Below are 19,373 nucleotides of genomic sequence, written 5' to 3' on the forward strand. Positions count from 1 at the left end.
TTTATCTTGTGACCAATCCAATATTTTTTGCCATTGCTTTAGGAAACATAACAATGAAAATGCTCTAGCTAAGCATATAGATCAAAATATAGGACACAAATTCTATTTTATGGCCATTGACCATATTCCACAGAGCAGTAGAGGAGGACCTACATCAATTAGATTGGAGACCAGGGAGTTGGAGTGGCAAATAAAATTGAACGCTTTCAACTCCCCTGGTCTGAACGACAATTGTAACATTTCCTGTCTCCTCAAATTGAAAAGTTACCTTAGATAGTTCAACTCCTGGGAAATATTGGATAGTACCCAGGGATATAACAAGTGATTTTCTCAATTGTATATATTCAATTTGTGGAGTGGATTGGGTGTAAAATGGCATGGTCGAAACCCATTAAGGTACCTTATATTGCCATTGTTGTATATTATAGGTTTTAGACAGATACACCAATGCTTAATATTGAGTGAGGGTGTCTCAGTGACACGTATTAAGGACATCCTTGTCGCCGCTAAATGTATCTAGGTTTATTAATTGTATTTATGATTAAAAATATATTTTTTGATGAGGTAATAGTTTAAGAGTGGGGTCGACTGATGTAACAGTCCCCTACTCTAAGATCATATTACATATTGTACAAGGAACAAGGTTACGGACACGGCAGGAGATTTTAGCCCTGTGTACGAGGTGTCTTTTAAAGAAGGGAGTTCGTTGGATTGACACGGACAGTTCCCTTCTAATATATTCTTTTAAAACTTTTTTAAAAACTTTTTTAAGAAATTTTAAAGTTTCTTACATTTACAGTTTAAGACATAAAATTTTTTAAAGGTTGTATGTGCTCATAAAAAAATCCTAAAGTAAGGAAATGACGTGTATGTTACACAGAGCATGATCGTCTTTTGTGTGTATAAAGAGCGCCAATATTCAAAAAGTTGTAACGTTTCTCTGAAGAAGCTACTCTATTTTGACTGGCGAAAACGCTTTGTTATATTGTGGAAAATAAAATCATCTTGCGTTAAGAATATCAGCATACTAGTTGGCGTGATCTGTGAATTGTGGAGTATATACAGGTAAGTATTTATGGTGCCTATCACTTACCATTAAGAAAAGGAGAAGAAGAAGGACTTAGTGTTTAATAGGTGAACAATCACTTATATTCAGCACATAAGCTAAAAACATGCATTGGATTACTTGCTGAATGTAAGGATATTTTTCTAATTTGTATTTTCTTGTCTGGCCATGTGCCCCCTAGAATTATGGGCCTTGGGTAACTATCTGAATCACCCTTATTATAATCACCACTGGCCGTATGTCTTTCACACCTATCTCCAGGCTCCTCCAGCATCTAAAATGCTACTCGAGCTTAGGCCATTTGGGTTACAGTCAAAGCTCAAACTCTGTATGCCATGGATCTAAGCTACACATTGTTTCCTTCTACTTCTTCCAATAGATGCATTGTTACATTTTAAATGTAAGAAGTCATGTTGTAGACAATGTTTTCCATACTTGATACCATATGTGTTTGAGTGTGCTTCTTTACAACTATGACTTACTTAAAAATAAGTGAAATAAATTAGAAAGCAGAGAGATGTGTACAAGGTAATGAGCATTCACAAATATGGCAGTAAGTCCGGAATTTGCATGCTATTATTTTGAGAGACAGTTTAGTTATATAAACCACAGATACAGAGAGACGTTGCAGTTAGCTTAGTAATAAGATAAGAAGAACTTTACAGAATAATTAAAATATGTCTTTAGAAATAATCTATAGTAAAATGTGCCTAATGGTGAGGTGGCCTGGATTAGGTTATTCTTGGAGGTTAAGCATTATTTTACATTAATAATGACGTTACATCTGGAAAATGCAATTGAAGGTCCCCAAGGATCAGTCAGCTTTTTATTCATACATGAGTGTGCTTTAGGCCCAATTGCCAGCATTGAGAAAGGTCCTGATGCCAGTTTAAGGGGAGAAAACAGGTGTTTATAGTTAATGATGAGGAAAGGCAATACATTTTGTCACTGTCCTTGAAAGTGATTGTCCTTGCTCTCTGGCAGGGTGGTGACCCATGCAAAGTAATATGAATACAATTGCTTCACAAAATAGTTTAGTTTTGTAAAGGACTGGGAAGCAGTTTGTTTCCAAAAGAGTTTTAGTGGTGCTCCCTTCAAAGAGATCTAGTGATAAATCTGAAGGGCTGATTCTGCAGAGACTGTAGTGGTTGGGTGCTCACACATTAATTTGTTGCAGTTAAAAGAACCAGAATGAGAAGATATATTTTGAAAATGATAGGCACATGTCACATTAGACCCTCAAATATTTAAACTCTGTTTTGGTTTGAAATAAGCCACCACAGTTGACTGAAATGCACTAGTGTGGATATGAAGATGCTATCTGCTATAGGTACTCAATACCAATAAGATTTACTTGTAGAACAAACTAGTAATGTATGAGAAGCCATGTGAAAGAAAAGCAATGATGCCCTTGTCATAGTTGATCACATGATCTGCATAGAGCAGTGAATATGTGAGTGTCATGTGAAAAGGAATTCTATGATGTAACCATTCCTGAACCAACATACTGCATTGTCATTCAGGCAATGGAGGGTGAGTTTGTCCAGAAGTATACGGCAATATATGCAGAACAAAGCCTTACAGAGGAAAGTATGAACACAACCCTGTGACCTGTCAGCCCTCTGTTGCAATACAGAAGCTGTTTGTGAGGGACAATCGAGAGGATGTGGTGCTGTTTCCTTTGTGATAACACTGATGCTTTGAGAGCAGGCTGCTTTGGTCAAGATGTGCTTTCAATTGTTCATATGCATGTTTTTTCAGAATTACACATAAGTGGTCTAGACTGGAGACTGGTTAAAAGAATTCCAGCTGGTCTTTCTTACTTTGGCTTTTATTACTAAAGACTCTTTTCAGAAGTCATGGGAACATTCTAAGAAAAGGGAGATACTAATGATGTGCTGGACTGGATTACAGAAAAAAAATTACTGCGTGCATAAATAAACTTTGAATAGAGTTCATCATATCCAGGCAGCCCATAGTTTGGACTTGTTTTTAACCAAGGATTTACTTCTTTTAGTGAAAGTAGCCTGAAGACAAATCCAGTGATGAATCCAAACAAATTTACTTAGAGAAGAAATGGTAGAAATGATTGGTGACATTGGCTTTCATTGTGAAAATAATTGCAAGAGATTCAGACATATGTATTAGTAAAACTACTGTGAAACCATTCAGGTTTATTACTATGATAAGGCTTTCTTCCCACCAAATTGTCAGGACAGATTTTCACTGCATAAAACAACAGATTGCCTATATAAATAAATGAACTTCAACTTTAGCAGTAAGCTTTTTACAGTTCTTTCTCACGATACCGCAATTACTCCATATCACCCTGCTGTCAAATTGTTCAAATTCCTGCCAAGCCTTGTTCGACTCACACAAGATTGCCTGAGTGCAGTGTAAAGCCACAGCAAATAGCAGCAGGAAAATGCTAATTAATTATCATTATCATCATAGCTACGAAGTTACACTGTGATAAGACTATTACATGAACAGCACACTATGATGATGATGTTAGATCTGCAACACAATGAAATGACAGTGCTCCTTGTGCAGACCACTGTAATGACAGTGCACCCTGTGCAGATCACTGTGATAGCAGTGCTACCTGTGAAGTACAGTCTTATGACAGTGTTACCTATGCAGCACACTGCAATGATAGTGCTACCTGTGCAGTATACTATGAAGACAGTGCTACCTTTGCAGCACACTGTGATGATAGTGGTACTTGTGCAGACAACTCTGATGGCAGTGTTACCTGTGCAGCACACTATGATGACATTGATACCTACACAGCACACTGTGATGATAGTTCAACTCATGCAGGAAACTGTGATGATAGGGCTACCTGTGAAGCACACTCATATGACAGTGTTGCTTGTGCAGCATACTGTAATGATAATGCAACCTGTGCAGTATACAGTGATGACAGTGCTACCTGTGCAGCACACTGCTTTGACAGTGTTACCTGCGCAGCACATTGTGATGACAGTGTTACCTGTGCAGCACACTGTGATGATATTGCTACTTGTGCAGCACACTGTGATGAAAGTGCTACTTGTGCAGCATACTATGATCACAGTGTTATATACACACACTGTAATAACAGTGTTACCTGTGCAGCACAGTGTGATGATTGTATTACCTACACAGCACATTGTGATAACAGTGTTACCTGTGCAGCACACTGTAATGACAGTGCTACCTGTGTAGCACACAGTGATGACAGTGCTGTCTGTGCAGTAATCTTGACATCAATCTGTCTCCAGCAGTAAGATGTGCTTTACTGACTGGCTACAATTACCAAGGCCACAGGCAATCACACTAGTACATTCAGTAATATGCTTAATCTTTAAAAGTATTAAACATACTTAATTCTGAAACTATGGGAAATTACTGCTTTACTGTCTCAGTTAAATCTATTTTAACACATTTATATTATGAAATTGTTAACACTGTTTTTTTTTAAGAAACAGAGCATGGGAGAGCATGACATCACTATGTCAGTGGCCAGTACCCAGGCATTTCACTCCTCATTATTCCATGTTCAACATTATTAAGTTAAGAAAGTATTCCAGATCAGCCATGCAGTCAGCAAATATTCAGTCAGAATGTGCCTGGTCTGTTTAAACGGAGAGTAGCTTATTGCTTTTAAAAGTTATTGTAGTACCTGGCATTTTGCTTTCTTTTAGCTGAGAAAATTATAGTAAATTTGTAGTAACTACTAACAAATGGTCGGTTATTCAATACTTGGTACTTTATATGTTTTTGGGTACTAGTAAGGAAGTAGTCTAAAACACAGTCCCCGGGATTCATGAAGCTCGGCGCAAGGACGGCGGTAGGCTTGCGCCGACAGTGCGGCGTGAAGATGGCTCAGTAGTGCCAAATGCATATTAATGAAGGTGCGCTGCCATCACAGCCAAATGCACAGGAAAGGAGCGCGAGTGCATAGGGCGTGTCGAAGTGCCGCACGGAGGCGTGGAAATGCCAGCTGTCAACGTGCAACCTAAAATGCTTGCATATAACAAGTTGCAAGATATTAATCACATCTGTCAGTGTCCGTGGATACTGAAACGTATGCAAAGCATGCAAGAAAGTTCCTGCAAACACAAAATGAAGAAGCAAACAGAAATGCACGGTAGGGAATAATGGGTCCCTATCCCGCGAACAAATGACATGGAAGACCGTGTGGCCGTAGTCCTACGCGGTGTAGATAGCTATACCAAGTGGAAGTAAAATGCATAATATGTTAGCGAGCCACCAGTAGGTACGTCCAGCCCAATGGTGAGGGTCACCAGCTGACCCATAATGTGAGGGAGGGTACACAGCTGGGCGGATGTGTCCATAACAAAATACACGATAAATGTACATATCTAGCGACCATATGTCCGAATCATATCCCACAAGGCATGTAATAGTCACATACAAAAGGTATGTCCACATTTCACATACCAAATGTGATAGGAAATAGAATAAGCATGTAAATGAAACAGAAGGAGCATATAAACAGCTACAACAATAAGGAAACATGTAGGCTGAAAGGAACAGTATTATCCATACCGTCGAATGTGGGGATGTGTTGTCCAGTACAGTCGGATATGTGTACAGAATATATCCCATCCTGGACATAGGAAAAGGTGGCATCTTACCAATGAGTAGAACAGTCTGCCAAAATCCAGAAATCAGCAGTACAAGCTGAACCTGTCAGGATATGTCACAGTTTAACAGGTAGTACCCAGGTATACCAACCATGTAATGAAAGTTAAGTATGGGCATTTACTTATGTGCGTGAGGTATAGCATGTGGAAAGCAAACATGGCAGGGTAGTCCACACAACCATACAGGTACCCAACACATGTAGGGTATTCAATGTGTTACTCTGGCCATGTCATGGGCCAACAACCAAAGCAGTGATGTATGGGGTGTGAGGAATCCATGTGTGTGGGGGGATGGGTAATGGTACAATCCTCCAAGGCGAAACTGTGTCGTATGCAGAATAGGTGAACCAGAAGTGTATGAGGGAGCAGCGGGTGAAGCTAAAAGAAACACAAACACATGTATAAACAGCTGCAATACAACCAGACAGGCCATACTGTAGAACACAATCCCACAAACATATGAATATTGAAATGTGCAATACAAATGTATAGACATGTCACTGGCACATACCCACAGATTGGTCCTGATGGAACTGGCCATAACAAATGCAACACACCTGGATGCATAATGGACTACCCAGCATCCCCTCCACATCACACAACCCACTCCCTTACCTGAACGTCCACCAAATCCAGCCATATTTGGCCTACTGGTTTGGTGCAGCCACAGCTACACATAGTGACCATTACGCATATGTAGTAGGTAGTGTCACCCTAGGCAGTTGCAGGATTGCACACTATGTATCCCTTGCATGTAAAACCCCCAGCACATTTTTGTAAAGCCATAAAAATGTTCGGTATTCATCTTGTTTTGGACCAGTCCAATTTTTTGGGATATCTCTCATGGGATACGTAACCTGTGTAAACATTAGAATGGAATACATGAAGTCCAGTCCTGTAGATATCTGGACACAAGTTAGAATGTGCATTAGAGGTGCACGACACTGTCCAGCCCTAAATGGTCATGCATAATCTACTACCCAGGATCAAACACCTGCCCATGACGCATGTGTCCCGACATGAATAAGCAGGAGAATATATTGCACACATCTACATAGTGGCACATGGTATAAGGGTGATGAAGGCACTGATGTAAACAGGATACCCCTGATCCACTGTGTGAGGGACAATTAATGTGTGTGTAGGTGTGACCTGATCAACAATGGTACAATGCCAAATGTCTTGTGACCGTAGGGAATAACTATGCACCATACTGCATGTAATATTTGCCGAAAGCAGTCACGTCAGGATAAAATAAATGTAATTCGTACAAGAAACAGGCAAACAACAAAAGTGCCAAAGGTATAAGGCTTACAGCTAGGAAACAAATGACTGTTCTAAACCTGCAGTGACCGTGGCTATGTGTTGGGCCAAACAATCTGGTGTCCGCAGTAGGGTTCTCATCTGTCCTGCTTTGCGAGGGATAGTCCATCGTTGGATAGTTGTGTCCTGACAAAAGACATTGCAAATGGCAAATGTCCTGGGATTGTAGGACATAATCATGTCCCATATGTTATGTAATAGTAGCAGAAAATAATTATTGCAGTATCTACAATACCGAAATGTTACAAGAAACAGAATAAGCAAATAAACCGCTACAACAATAGGCTTTAATGTAGGCAAATAAGTAAAGTTCTATCCATTGTACTGACCATGGGTATGTGTCGGCTTGTAAAATTTGGTGTGTTCCAAAAATGTCCCATCTTGGCCATTTGAAAAGGTGCCAACCCTAGTCACCGGAATACAGCACACCCGTACATATGACAATGTCAACGATACCAATGGTCAGAGCATTCGCACAATAACTGGCCAGACCCTTAAAAACTCACAAAGCCAGTGCCCCTTGGGGGAAAGGTGTTGAATCAGAATGACTACTTATAACAATGAAGAGTACTAGACGCATTTAACTGCAGACAATTAGTAGTATTATGAATCTGTCAACATGTTCCAAGTTAATAGTACTAATATGGTAGAAGTGTCCATGATTGTCTCTGAGTTGTCATAGCCTTGTCCCTGTCACTGTAGACATGAGTCCCTGAGTATCAGAGAGGTCCGTACACAGAACTAGACCAACCAACTGTCCCAGCTGTTGACAAGACTATTGCATACCTGTAGTGGTTTCATAACAGATGTCCAGAATAATATTCATTGTATGTATAAATTAATGAAATAGTCAAATTGGAAGGGAAACCACCCACCCAACCTGCATTATGTAGTGGAACCACTCCCCACCCTAAATTATGTAGTGCCGATCCAATAATGTGGTCAGAGGTGCGCAAACACCTGCGTCTGGAAACACAGGTAGAATGTTAAACTCTGGACTATCTCTGTCCATGTGCTACATCTGATCTTTGAAAAGTGCCAGGGCAGTGCTAGTCAACAGTTGGCTGAGCCTAAACCCGGACCAGCACATGAAAACCCTGACAATCAAACAAATGTATGTGCGAGGACTATAAGCATAGGGGTTATGAATATCCTTGGAGTGAGTAGACTCGCAGCATGGGTCCAGAGCAGTAGGAAACAGGGAATGTCCTAATTGTTGTACTGTGGTTTTCCCAGCAAGAGAATGGATGCCTGCTGTGTAAGGAAAGCGGTGAGGCGTATGTCAGAGTAGCTATGAACCATGGGTATACATATAATTGAGCCAGAACATCAATAGTGTAGTGGTTACAGCATCTGCCCAACGTAAAGGCATTCCCGGTGCAAGTACGACTATAGCACATATTAATTGTGCAATGAATGCCTCTGTGCTGTAAAGCCAACAGTTATACATGTAAAGGTGACCGCGTTCGCATGGGTCCGTTAACCGGATTCCATCAAAGTGGTACTGTCATAAGGAATAAGGCACATGTAATCCTAAAGACGTGCCTGTAAACATATGTAACTCAGAATAAGTAGATGCAAGTGGGCCTGCGGGTGTATGCAGCTATTAGCATAGCAAATGTATGTTGTCTTCTACAGCTGTAACTTTCATATATATATATATATATATATATATATATATATATATATATATATAGTTAGATAGATGTGTGTATAAAGAAATATCCACAGACATAACCGAAATATGCAATTATATAGCTACATATCTATCTATACATACACATATATATATATATATATATATATATATATATATATATATATACACATCTATATATATAGATATATATATATATATATATATATATATATATATATATATATATATATATATATATATATATATATATATGTATGTATATATAGATATGTTAGGAATGCTGAAAGACGAAAGCAAACCTAAGGGTTGTGAAGGGAATCCAGAGCAGGTTAGGAATTATGAAGTGCTCGCAGCGTATGTCACATAAAGCTGCACAAGTGTGTAGAGCACTGCTCTCACACCAGAGTGCAGGGCTATACCAGTGGCCATAACATCGTTGAAGTGCAATGTCAACATTGTAAACAGATGGAATGTAGGACATGTTGTGACCACCTACACTTGTAACCCGCAAATTGTTCGTAATCCATAACACTAGGAAAGGCACGTATGTGCAAATATGAATGGATGGTGAGCCTGTGAAAAATTTAAACCCAAACGGGGGGGGGGCGGGTAACAAAAAAATTTGGGGTGGTAGGGGGCCTTTTTTTTGGGGGGGGGCCCTTCCAATGGGAAAAAAAAGGGGGCCCAATGGGTTGGGAAAAAGGTGTTTGTCATTTTTGGCCCTGTTTGAAAAAAATTTTTTCAGGTTGGTATTTTAAAAAAAGGTCTGTTTTTTTTAAAAAAAAAAGGGGGGTGTTAACTACAAACAGCAGCATAAATATTTTTGCAGATGACTGTATATTCATTTTACAGGTGGTGGATAAGTTAATGTTGGAGGTGTTCTGGATCTTTGAAAGAGATTTAGGAATATGATTGTGATGTGTTAGCACTAAAATAAGATGGTGATAGTAATAGTGGGTGGTGAATGTGGGAAGAACTTGATGTTAAGCTTTTTAGTACTGAACAGGGGAGGTTATCATTTTTGTTTGAGGAGTTATGCATTGGGGGGAAAGATAAAGCAGGGTAATCATAGGAAATGAAAGAAAGGAGAAAGTCAAGACGATGCTAAATGGTTGGTCAGAGACAGTGAAAATGTTCATGGGAAGGATAATCATTGTAAGGGTTATTGGTTTTCAAGGCAATGAGAAGTATGTAGGTAAAGAATTGCATTATGAAATTGTTGAAGGGAGCAAATGCTTGAAAAGGGAGACCATCTTTAGGTATGTATGTGGGTTATGAATTGTGGAGGAGATGCAGTAGAAATGGGAGATGGTGAAGGGTAATCACAGTGGGAAGAGTTTAATAGAATTCCAAGTGATAATTCCAAGAATTCGTAATTGCAAGTTCCCATGTAGACTTATAAGCACATCATTGTTCAGAAGACCACTGCCAAAGCAGTAGTCAAGTGTTCACCCCTTGCCACATTGTTGCATACTCTTCCCTTGTCCTCAGTGGGGTCCAAATTTGTAGCAGACTGGGCTGCTACTCTCCACCCCTGGGATGGATGAGCTATATGCAATGGGGAATTAAGAGTACCTTAGGCCCTGGGTGGTTTCAAGCCAGGGGACCTTCTCTGTCCCCACATAATACACAAGTTAATTTGGATTTATCATCATGATTTAAGACAATTCTAACTGCAGTCATTATACTGTATTAATGCCCATACCCAACGCTTTCAAGTACTTAGCTATGCATGCCTCAAATGTCCAACTGAGATGCAAAATGGCCACAGTAAATGCATTCCAACCTAATTTACAGCAATGCACACTAGTTCTATAAAGTCATACTGATGACTGTTTAACTTGATTATAATAGCAGCTTAAGGCAGTCACTTTAACAGACAGCTCAGCAATCATAGTCCCATTATTGAATGTGAGCACCTTAGATGTCTAATTCTACTAAAAATGATAATTATAGACACAAGTATGTATTTCAGGTTTGTTTCACACAAGCCCATAACCCAGATATTCCAATTTGTTCACATAAATGCACACTAGTCCTGCAAAGCTAGACAGTTTAATCTAATCAAACAACAAGAAGGTAAGTTACATTCAACTGCAGACACTTGCCATACTCATCCAACATTTATAGCCACTTTGCCATGTACAATTCAAATGACTGTAATAAGAAAGTACCTCTAAACATATTTTATTTCTGCAAATGTACACTACTCCTGTAAAGCCAGAATGTAAGCTGGACAAAACAAAAACAAAAGTTTCAGCCCAAAAATATTAAACAAAGATAAGAACATTCTGCAAAATCAAGATGTTTCAAATTTGTTTCACATAAAGACTGGCCAATGAGTAAATATTCAAGAAACAGGCAAACAACAAAAGTGCCAAAGGTATAAGGCTTACAGTTAGGAAACAAATGACTGTTCTAAACCTGCAGTGACCGTGGCTATGTGTTGGGCCAAACAATCTGGTGTCCGCAGTAGGGTTCTCATCTGTCCTGCTTTGCGAGGGATAATCCATTGTTGGACAGTTGTGTCCTGACAAAATACATTGCAAATGGCAAATGTCCTGGGATTATAGGGCATAATCATATGTAATAATAGCAGAAAATAATTATTGCAGTATCTACAATACCGAAATGTTACAAGAAACAGAATAAGCAAATAAACCGCTACAACAATAGGTTTTAATGTAGGCAAATAAATAAAGTTCTATCCGTTGTACTGACTGTGGGTATGTGTCAGCTTGTAAAACCTGGTGAGTTCCGAAAATGTCCCATCTTGGCCATTTGAAAAGGTGCCAACCCTAGTCATTGGAATACAGCACACCCGTACATATGACAATGTCAACGATACCAATGGTCAGAGCATTCGCACAATAACTGGCCAGACCCTTAAAACCTCACAAAGCCAGTGCTCTTTGGGGGAAAGGTGTTGAATGAGCATGACTACTTATAACAATGAAGAGTACTAGATGCATTTAACTGCAGACAATAAGTAGTATTACAAATCTGTCAACATGTTCCAAGTTAATAGTACTAATATGGTAGAAGTGTCCATGATTGTCCCTGAGTCGTCATAGCCTTGTCTCTGTCACTGTAGACATGAGTCCCCGAGTATCAGAGAGGTCCGTACACAGAAGTAGACCAACCAACTGTCACAGCTGTTGACAAGACTATTGCATACCTGTAGTGATTTCATAACAGATGTCCAGAATAATATTCATTGTATGTATAAATGAATAAAATAGTCAAATGGGAAGGGAAACCACCCCCCCAACCTGCATTATGTAGTGGAACCACTCCCCACCCTAAATAATAATGTGGTAAGAGGTGCCCAAACACCTGCGTCTGTAAACACAGGTAGAATGTTAAACTCTGAACTAACTCTGTCCACGTGCTACATCTGATCTTTGAACAGCGCTAGGGCAGTGCTAGTTACCAGTCGGCTGAGCCTAAACCCGGACCAGCACATGAAAACCCTGACAACCAAACACACGTATGTGCAAGGACTATAAGTATAAGGGTTATGAATTTCCTTGAAGTGAGTAGACTCACAGCATGGGTCAAGAGCAGTAGGAAACAGGGAATGTCCTAACTGTAGTACTGCGGTTTTCCCAGCAGGAGAATGGATGCCTGCTGTGTAAAGGAAATGGTGAGGCATATGTCAGAGTAGCTATGAACCATGGGTATACATATAAATGAGCCAGAACACCAATAGTGTAGTGGTTACAGCATCCACCCAACGTAAAGGCATTCTCGGTGCAAGTACGACTATAGCACATATTAATTGTGTAATGAATGCCTCTGTGCTGTAAAGCCAACAGTTATACATGTAAAGGTGACCGTGTTCGCATGGGTCCATTAACCGGATTCCATCAAAGTGGTACTGTCATAAGGAATAAGGCACATGTAATCCTAAAGACGTGCCTGTAAACATAAGTAACTCAGAATAAGTAGATGCAAGTGGGTCTGCGTGGTGTACGCAGCTATTAGCATAGCAAATGTATGTTGTCTTCTACAGCTGTAACTTTCATATATAGTTAGATAGATGTGTGCATAGAGAAATATCCAGAGACATAACAGAAATATGCAATTATATAGCTACATATCTATCTATATATACACACACACACATATATATATATATATATATATATATATATATATATATATATATATATATGTTGGGAACGCTGAAAGACGAAAGCAAACCTAAGGGTTGTGAAGGGAATCCAGAGCAAGTTAGGAATTATGAAGTGCTCACAGTGTATGCCACAAAGCTGCACAAGTGTGGGAAGAGCACTGCTCTCCACAGCAGAGGCAGTGCTATACCAGTGGCCATAACATCGTTGAAGTGCTACATCAACATTGTAAACAGACGGAATGTAGGACATGTTGCGACCACCTACACTTATAACCCGCAAATCGTTCGTAATCCATAACACTAGGAAAGGCACGTATGTGCAAATATGAATGGATGGTGAGCCTGTGAATACACGAGGCGGTAGAAAATGTGTGTAGGGCCCCAACGCTCATGAGAGGGCAATGTGTAAAGGTGTGTCCTGGCTGTGATATCAGGTGTATAATGTCTGTTATGCGGGGAAACTCAACACGGGTGTGCAGGAGAAACCATGGATATGCGAGTATGGACACAGGAGTGATAGGGTATGTTGCGCCGGGTGCAATGGAGCGGCCCGTGGAGGTCAGCTAGTATGTAGTTGCGATTCCCAGATAGACCGTCGTTTGCATGGAGACATGCGTGAATGGGCGTATCATTGTCGGACGTTGTGCATCAGGTCTGGCAGCCAGGCACGTAAAATCTATATGCCACCCATGAGCGGAACGGAGTTCTGCTGTGACAACCCGAAACCGGGAAAAGCAGAAAGACACAACTATATGAAGACAACAATTTGTCAATGTACAGTCACAGTAACACAAACACACATCCTATCAACAGTAATAATATTTATGTGTACAGAAACAAACACAGTAGCAGGAATAATAGGCTGCGCATACGAGGAATAGGTCGAATGACACTATCACAATCCAGTTAGCAGCGGCAACCCAGACATGAAAAACCTGCAACATCTGTCCGCTGCATAATGTGCAATATACTGAGCACAAGTTCACCGGAGTGAAGTGTTGGTGTCAGAATGACTAAGGCAATAGTATGCTGTTGAACTAGGGATAAAACCAATACGCATGTGTAAGTGTCCATGTCCGGGAAATGTATAGGTTAATGGATACACAGATGTATATATAGATAAAAACGTATATATACACATAGCTATAATAATTTACATACACATATATATCCATACGGATATATATATATATATATATATATATATATATATATATATATATATATATATATATATATATATATATATATATATATATATATATATATATATATATATATATATATATATATATATATAGATATATATATATATATATATATATATATATATATATATATATATATATATATATATATATATATATATATACACACACAAGGATATAATACTACAGATATATATATATATATATATATATATATATATATATATATATATATATATATATATATATATATACACACAAACAACAGGTAGTGATATATACACATACACACAAAACACACTATATGTCAGTGTAGATACACATTCACATAAATAGGTTACTTCACAGCAATTAGGGGTAACATATTTACAGTCCGGGCATTTGTGACTGGGAGGTCCAATAAAGGAATGTTGTACCCCCCACATCGCCCAGCTAGGCCGGACAGACATACAGACAGGCAATACAGATCAATACACTGCCGCTGTCCAAAACACCGGTAGGAAAGGACCAGTGGGAGAGTTCTGCAAGGTCTACACTTTAAACATGGATAATAGTGTCCCTTGCAGGACCCCAAAAAGTCAGGTATGAAAGAATCTGCCGACACTAATACGAGCAGGATGTAGGTGTACATGGAACAGTAGGTTGTGCAAGTGTAATAATACATGGGTTGACAAAACGTACGACATGTGTCCCGAGATGGGGAGAGTGGGCAATGTGTAGGGGTGTACTCATACCCCAGCTGTGCTCGCAGTAAGTATTTGTCACGACTGCTGTAGAGGGGTGCCAGGTAGGTGGACCATGGGTATGCATTAATGGGCTTAAGTGTGCAGGTGCTGGTTGGCAGAGATGTAGTAGGCCCGCCCAGTGGAAGTCATTAATATTCCTATGTGGGCATAGCATATGCCTACACCTCCAAAACCTGAAGAGCACATCTACCGGATAGTTTGTAAACCATCAGGGAATACATAGAGACCAAATCAGTGCCGTGTACCTGATTAGCATGGACGTCCATAGTTATGTATCAGAATGTAACAAAGTCCAACTAAACACTGCCAGAACTACTGATATTAGGTGGACAGGTGGCGGAATACAGGTAATGACTAATGACAACATGTATGAGTCATAAACAGCATGTACCTCGACAAATGTGAATGAATACATATGCCCTGTGACTGTCAATGTGTCAGGTTAATAGAACCAATCATCTAAATGTGTCCCACAGGGTGTTATGCATTGTTCCTGATACAGTGTTCAGTCACACCCATTGGTATGTGAGTTCTGCTACTGATGGAAAGTGCATCATTTGCTGACCACTTCAGGTAGATGATAGCATAATAGAAGAGGTTAAACACCCGTATGCCTGCGAGGGACACACCTGTCTGGGCAGTTGTGCCTTGCAAAATGACAATTATGGCACATGGCATGTGCATACCTCTCAACTGTCTCTGATTTTTACGAATGTCCCTGATTTTGACTCAAATTTTAACTCTGTCCCTCTTACTCCCACCTAAAACTAGTGACTTTTGGAGGAAAGGTGGTGAACTACACTTAATGAATAATGACAATAATTAAGAGTTATAAACTTCTTTTACTTCAGAAAATGTGTATTAATTCATATGCTCTGATTCTGTCAATGTTTCAAGTTAATAGCACTAATATTTTAAAAGTGTCCTTGATTGTCCCTGATTTTTTCCTGACTTGTCCTTGATTCTGTTGAAATTTGTCCCCAATTGGTTGAGAGGTCTGGGCCTGTGAGTTTGGGAATGGAGGTTATATAGTGTGTGTAGTGGTGTCAAACATCAATTTGGTGTATCAGTAACAGCTACATGTAATAGGAAACAGTATTATCAATTATAATGCTACATGAATAACCTTAACGTATGCAAACCTTGGAGGTCATCAGTGTACTACTGGCTGTGGGTCAGACCTCTAAACCAACTGGGGACAAATTTCAACAGAATCACGGACAAGTCAAGAAAACACAAGGACAATCATGGACACATTTAAAATATTAGAGCTATTAACTGGAAACATTGACAGAATCAGAGCATATGAATTAATACACATTTTCTGAAGTAAAAGAAGTTTGTAACTCTTAATTATTGTCATTATTCATTAAGTGTAATTCACCACCTTTCCTCCAAATGTCACTAGTTTTAGGAGGGATTAAGAGGGACAGAGTTAAAGTTTGATTCAAAATCAGGGATGGCCCTGAAAAGCAGGGACATTTGAGAGGTATGCTGTGGGAATGTGTTGCCTTGACACATGTGATAGCTCTACATATAGGGTCTATAGGGCCGCCACAACGGCCAAAGTGGAACCTGCTTTGTAGAACTGTCAGATGTACCAGGGCAGAACATTCTTACAGCCATGCATAGTACAGAAATATACATATCGAAGCAAATCAAAGCATAGTCTAGCAGCAGTATAGTTGCTTATGCTAGTACATATGACATATCGACGTGTCAGGTATACAAGACCTGTAACAAGCAACCAGTACAGACATCTACAACATGGGAAGGTCCCCTAATCAGGACAGTTGCAATGGCTAGGGTATTGTCCATACCACTCAACTGTCCCTGAATGTCAGGTACGTCCTTGAGTTTGACTGAAAGTCTAACTGTGTCCTTCTTAATCCCTCCTAAATGTAGTGGCTGTTGAAGGAAAGATTGTGACTTACACTTGCTGACTAATGACAATAAGTAAGAGTTATAAACAACTGTTATGTCAGAATATGTGTATTATGCCATATGCTCTGATTCTGTCAATGTGTCAAGTTAATAGCACTACTTTTGTAAAAATGTCCCTGTTTTTCATGACCTGTCCCTGATTCTGCAGAAATGTCTCCCCGATTGGTGGAGAGTTCTGGTATTGTCACATGTGATGTGTGATGAGGGACTGTCCCATGCAAAGTGGGAAAGGTATCACTCCTACAGTCTCCCGTCATGCAATCTGAAAGGTGGTCAATGTGCAGTTGGTATGCAGTAGCATGACTCGGCAGATAGCTGCATTAACAAACTCAAGTCACATGTCAGCACTGCAGAGTATCGGTTCCCATGTATCAGGCAGATGGGGGCAGATCGTATGAGGAACACGCATATAATATGATTATGTCACTGGACAGGCCGCCGAGTCCGTACAGTTGAACGGCTGCTGTCACAAAATGGTTACACATACCCGATACTATATTCATGTAGTCCGATGTAATACGCATCACAAGGGATCGCACACACCCAGCGTGAGTGACAAATGTAAGCGGAAATGTCAGAGAGCGAGCGGCTGTAAGCATGTTTGTCAACCAGTATGCCAGTAGTGCCCTGACAAAGAAATGTGGAGTGTAAACGTGTATAAGGTGCTGTGACCATAGGCCAGCAGTGCTTAACACTGTGCAAACCCACTCACAACAGCTCCCACCTGCTGGACTGTGCCTTACCCGGTTTGTATCCAAAGGCATTGGTCTGTCCGCAAACAAAGAACTGCCCTATACACATGATGGTAGAAGTACCCTGTGCACATAGCTCATGTGAATGAACAACAGACCATGGCATATGTACAGACAATAGACCACAAACACCATACAGCGCAGACATCCAACAGTATAGCAATGTATTGGCAGATATGTCCGGACCACTGGTGTGTGCATGCCTGGTGATCCCGTGTTTCAGTGTATGAGCATACCCAGTATGACTGTTGTGCATGTTGTAGACTGACAATACCGTCATGTGTGTGAGCATGCAAAGTATGGTCAACTGTATTGCATGTGTCACATGTCCAGATAGTTAGTATTGTGTTGCTGACCCCTCCATTCTACACAGACAGGTGACATGCTGTGTCTGCTGGGTAGCTAATGGTCATGTGGCATTGACAGTTGCTACATGTCTGTATAGAGTGGGGGGACATGCAACCACAGTCCTACACAGCACCATGGGTGGTGCACATGACTCTCACGTCGTGTGTAGGTGTGACAGGGGCACAGCCAACAGTTGTACACATCTGCCACTACTGTACTGGTCTGCTGGGTACTCCATGTCAGTGTGTGGACCTACCTAAATTGCTGGTTGGAGGGATACCAGGGTACATCAGTTCCCAGCATTAATTACCAGCACAGTGGTGTTGGATGTCCTATTACACATCCTACATCAAACAGCCTGGCCTGCTGTCATCTGTGTGTGTCATACGGGGTTGGGGTCAGTCATTGGGCAAATCCATAGGCCATCATATATCATTTGTCTGTATTGGTCCACATCTGTCCAGCTGCATGGAAAGTGTGTGGGCTGTACGGACACACATTATGGTCAGCCCATAATCTGCAGTGGGTAGGACACCCTGTGTACTACAGGCTACCATTGTGACCCCCGTATGTGCTACAGAGGTCATGGTGCCACTATGGATTTGTACTGTCTGCTGCCTTAACATTTGGCCACCACAGTCACTTGTATGCTCACATACATACCAGAGCAATGGGTAAGTACACATTGTAATACAACTGCCACTTGTTAGGTCAATAGACATACCCTGGTTGTGTTACGGACTTGAGGATAGTGCTGGAGTGCTGCCTATGTCGGATGCACACAGTGCACCTCCCATACATGGCCAAGCACAGGTACTGTCATGTTTGGCATCCATTGTAATGTGTGCGGCTCAGAGAGGGGAAATCTGTGGGTACCTACTGTGTCAGTGCATATGCCGTGTGTTGCCTCTTTGCCAAGGGCAGGTCATACTGTACACGGGCTGTCGCCGACTGTGCCCTACTTAGGTAGTTCCTTCACCAAGTCACACTGTGCCTGTACAGGCCTTGGCAGAGGTGTTGGGCTGTGTGGCCCTGCCTCATGCTGTTCCTGCTGCAACTGTTTCTGCAGGTTAACATTGTGTAGCATAGCAAATAACATAACAACATGTATGCATGTAGCTTGTGAATACTGCAGAGCCCCAACAGATGTGTCTGGATACCAGAACTGTGAACCGAGCATCCCAAACACATGCACATGTATATATCTTGCCTGTGCATCCGCCTCAGTATGGTGTGAGTGTTCAGGTGTGTGTGCATTGCTGATGGGTGTTATAAGCCACTACACCTTTGTTTACCTAGCATCCCCCACTAGGAGACTGTAGGGGATGTCCACATAGGCATTGGTGTGCTACAGCTGTGTCAGACACCATATATCGGACACATCACAACTTCCAGGGCAGACAGCACACACATTCAATCTCATGCCCTGGCCATCGCATAGGGCCTAGCTGTTGGAGGGTATACCCCTGCACTGACTGTAGGCCCTACCCTGCTCCCCGGGTGGTGCTACGTGTGCAGGCTATAGCACCCAGT

The 19,373-nt window shown here is 40.7% G+C and overlaps 1 protein-coding gene across 1 annotated transcript in view; it reads left to right on the plus strand.

Moving 5' to 3' along the window:
* The window catches only part of LOC122798664 (keratin-associated protein 9-7-like), a 47,105-nt gene extending 42,767 nt beyond the window's left edge, over window positions 1-4,338 (plus strand). The window contains exon 2 of the mRNA XM_044067787.1: window positions 3,620-4,338. Coding sequence (XP_043923722.1) covers window positions 3,620-4,338 — 719 coding nt within the window. The remainder of the gene's footprint in view (window positions 1-3,619) is intronic.
* Window positions 4,339-19,373: the final 15,035 nt, after the last annotated feature.

This window comes from Protopterus annectens, chromosome 1.part0 (assembly GCF_019279795.1).
Source record: "Protopterus annectens isolate FY-2018-M chromosome 1.part0, PAN1.0, whole genome shotgun sequence".
NCBI lineage: Eukaryota > Metazoa > Chordata > Ceratodontiformes > Protopteridae > Protopterus > Protopterus annectens.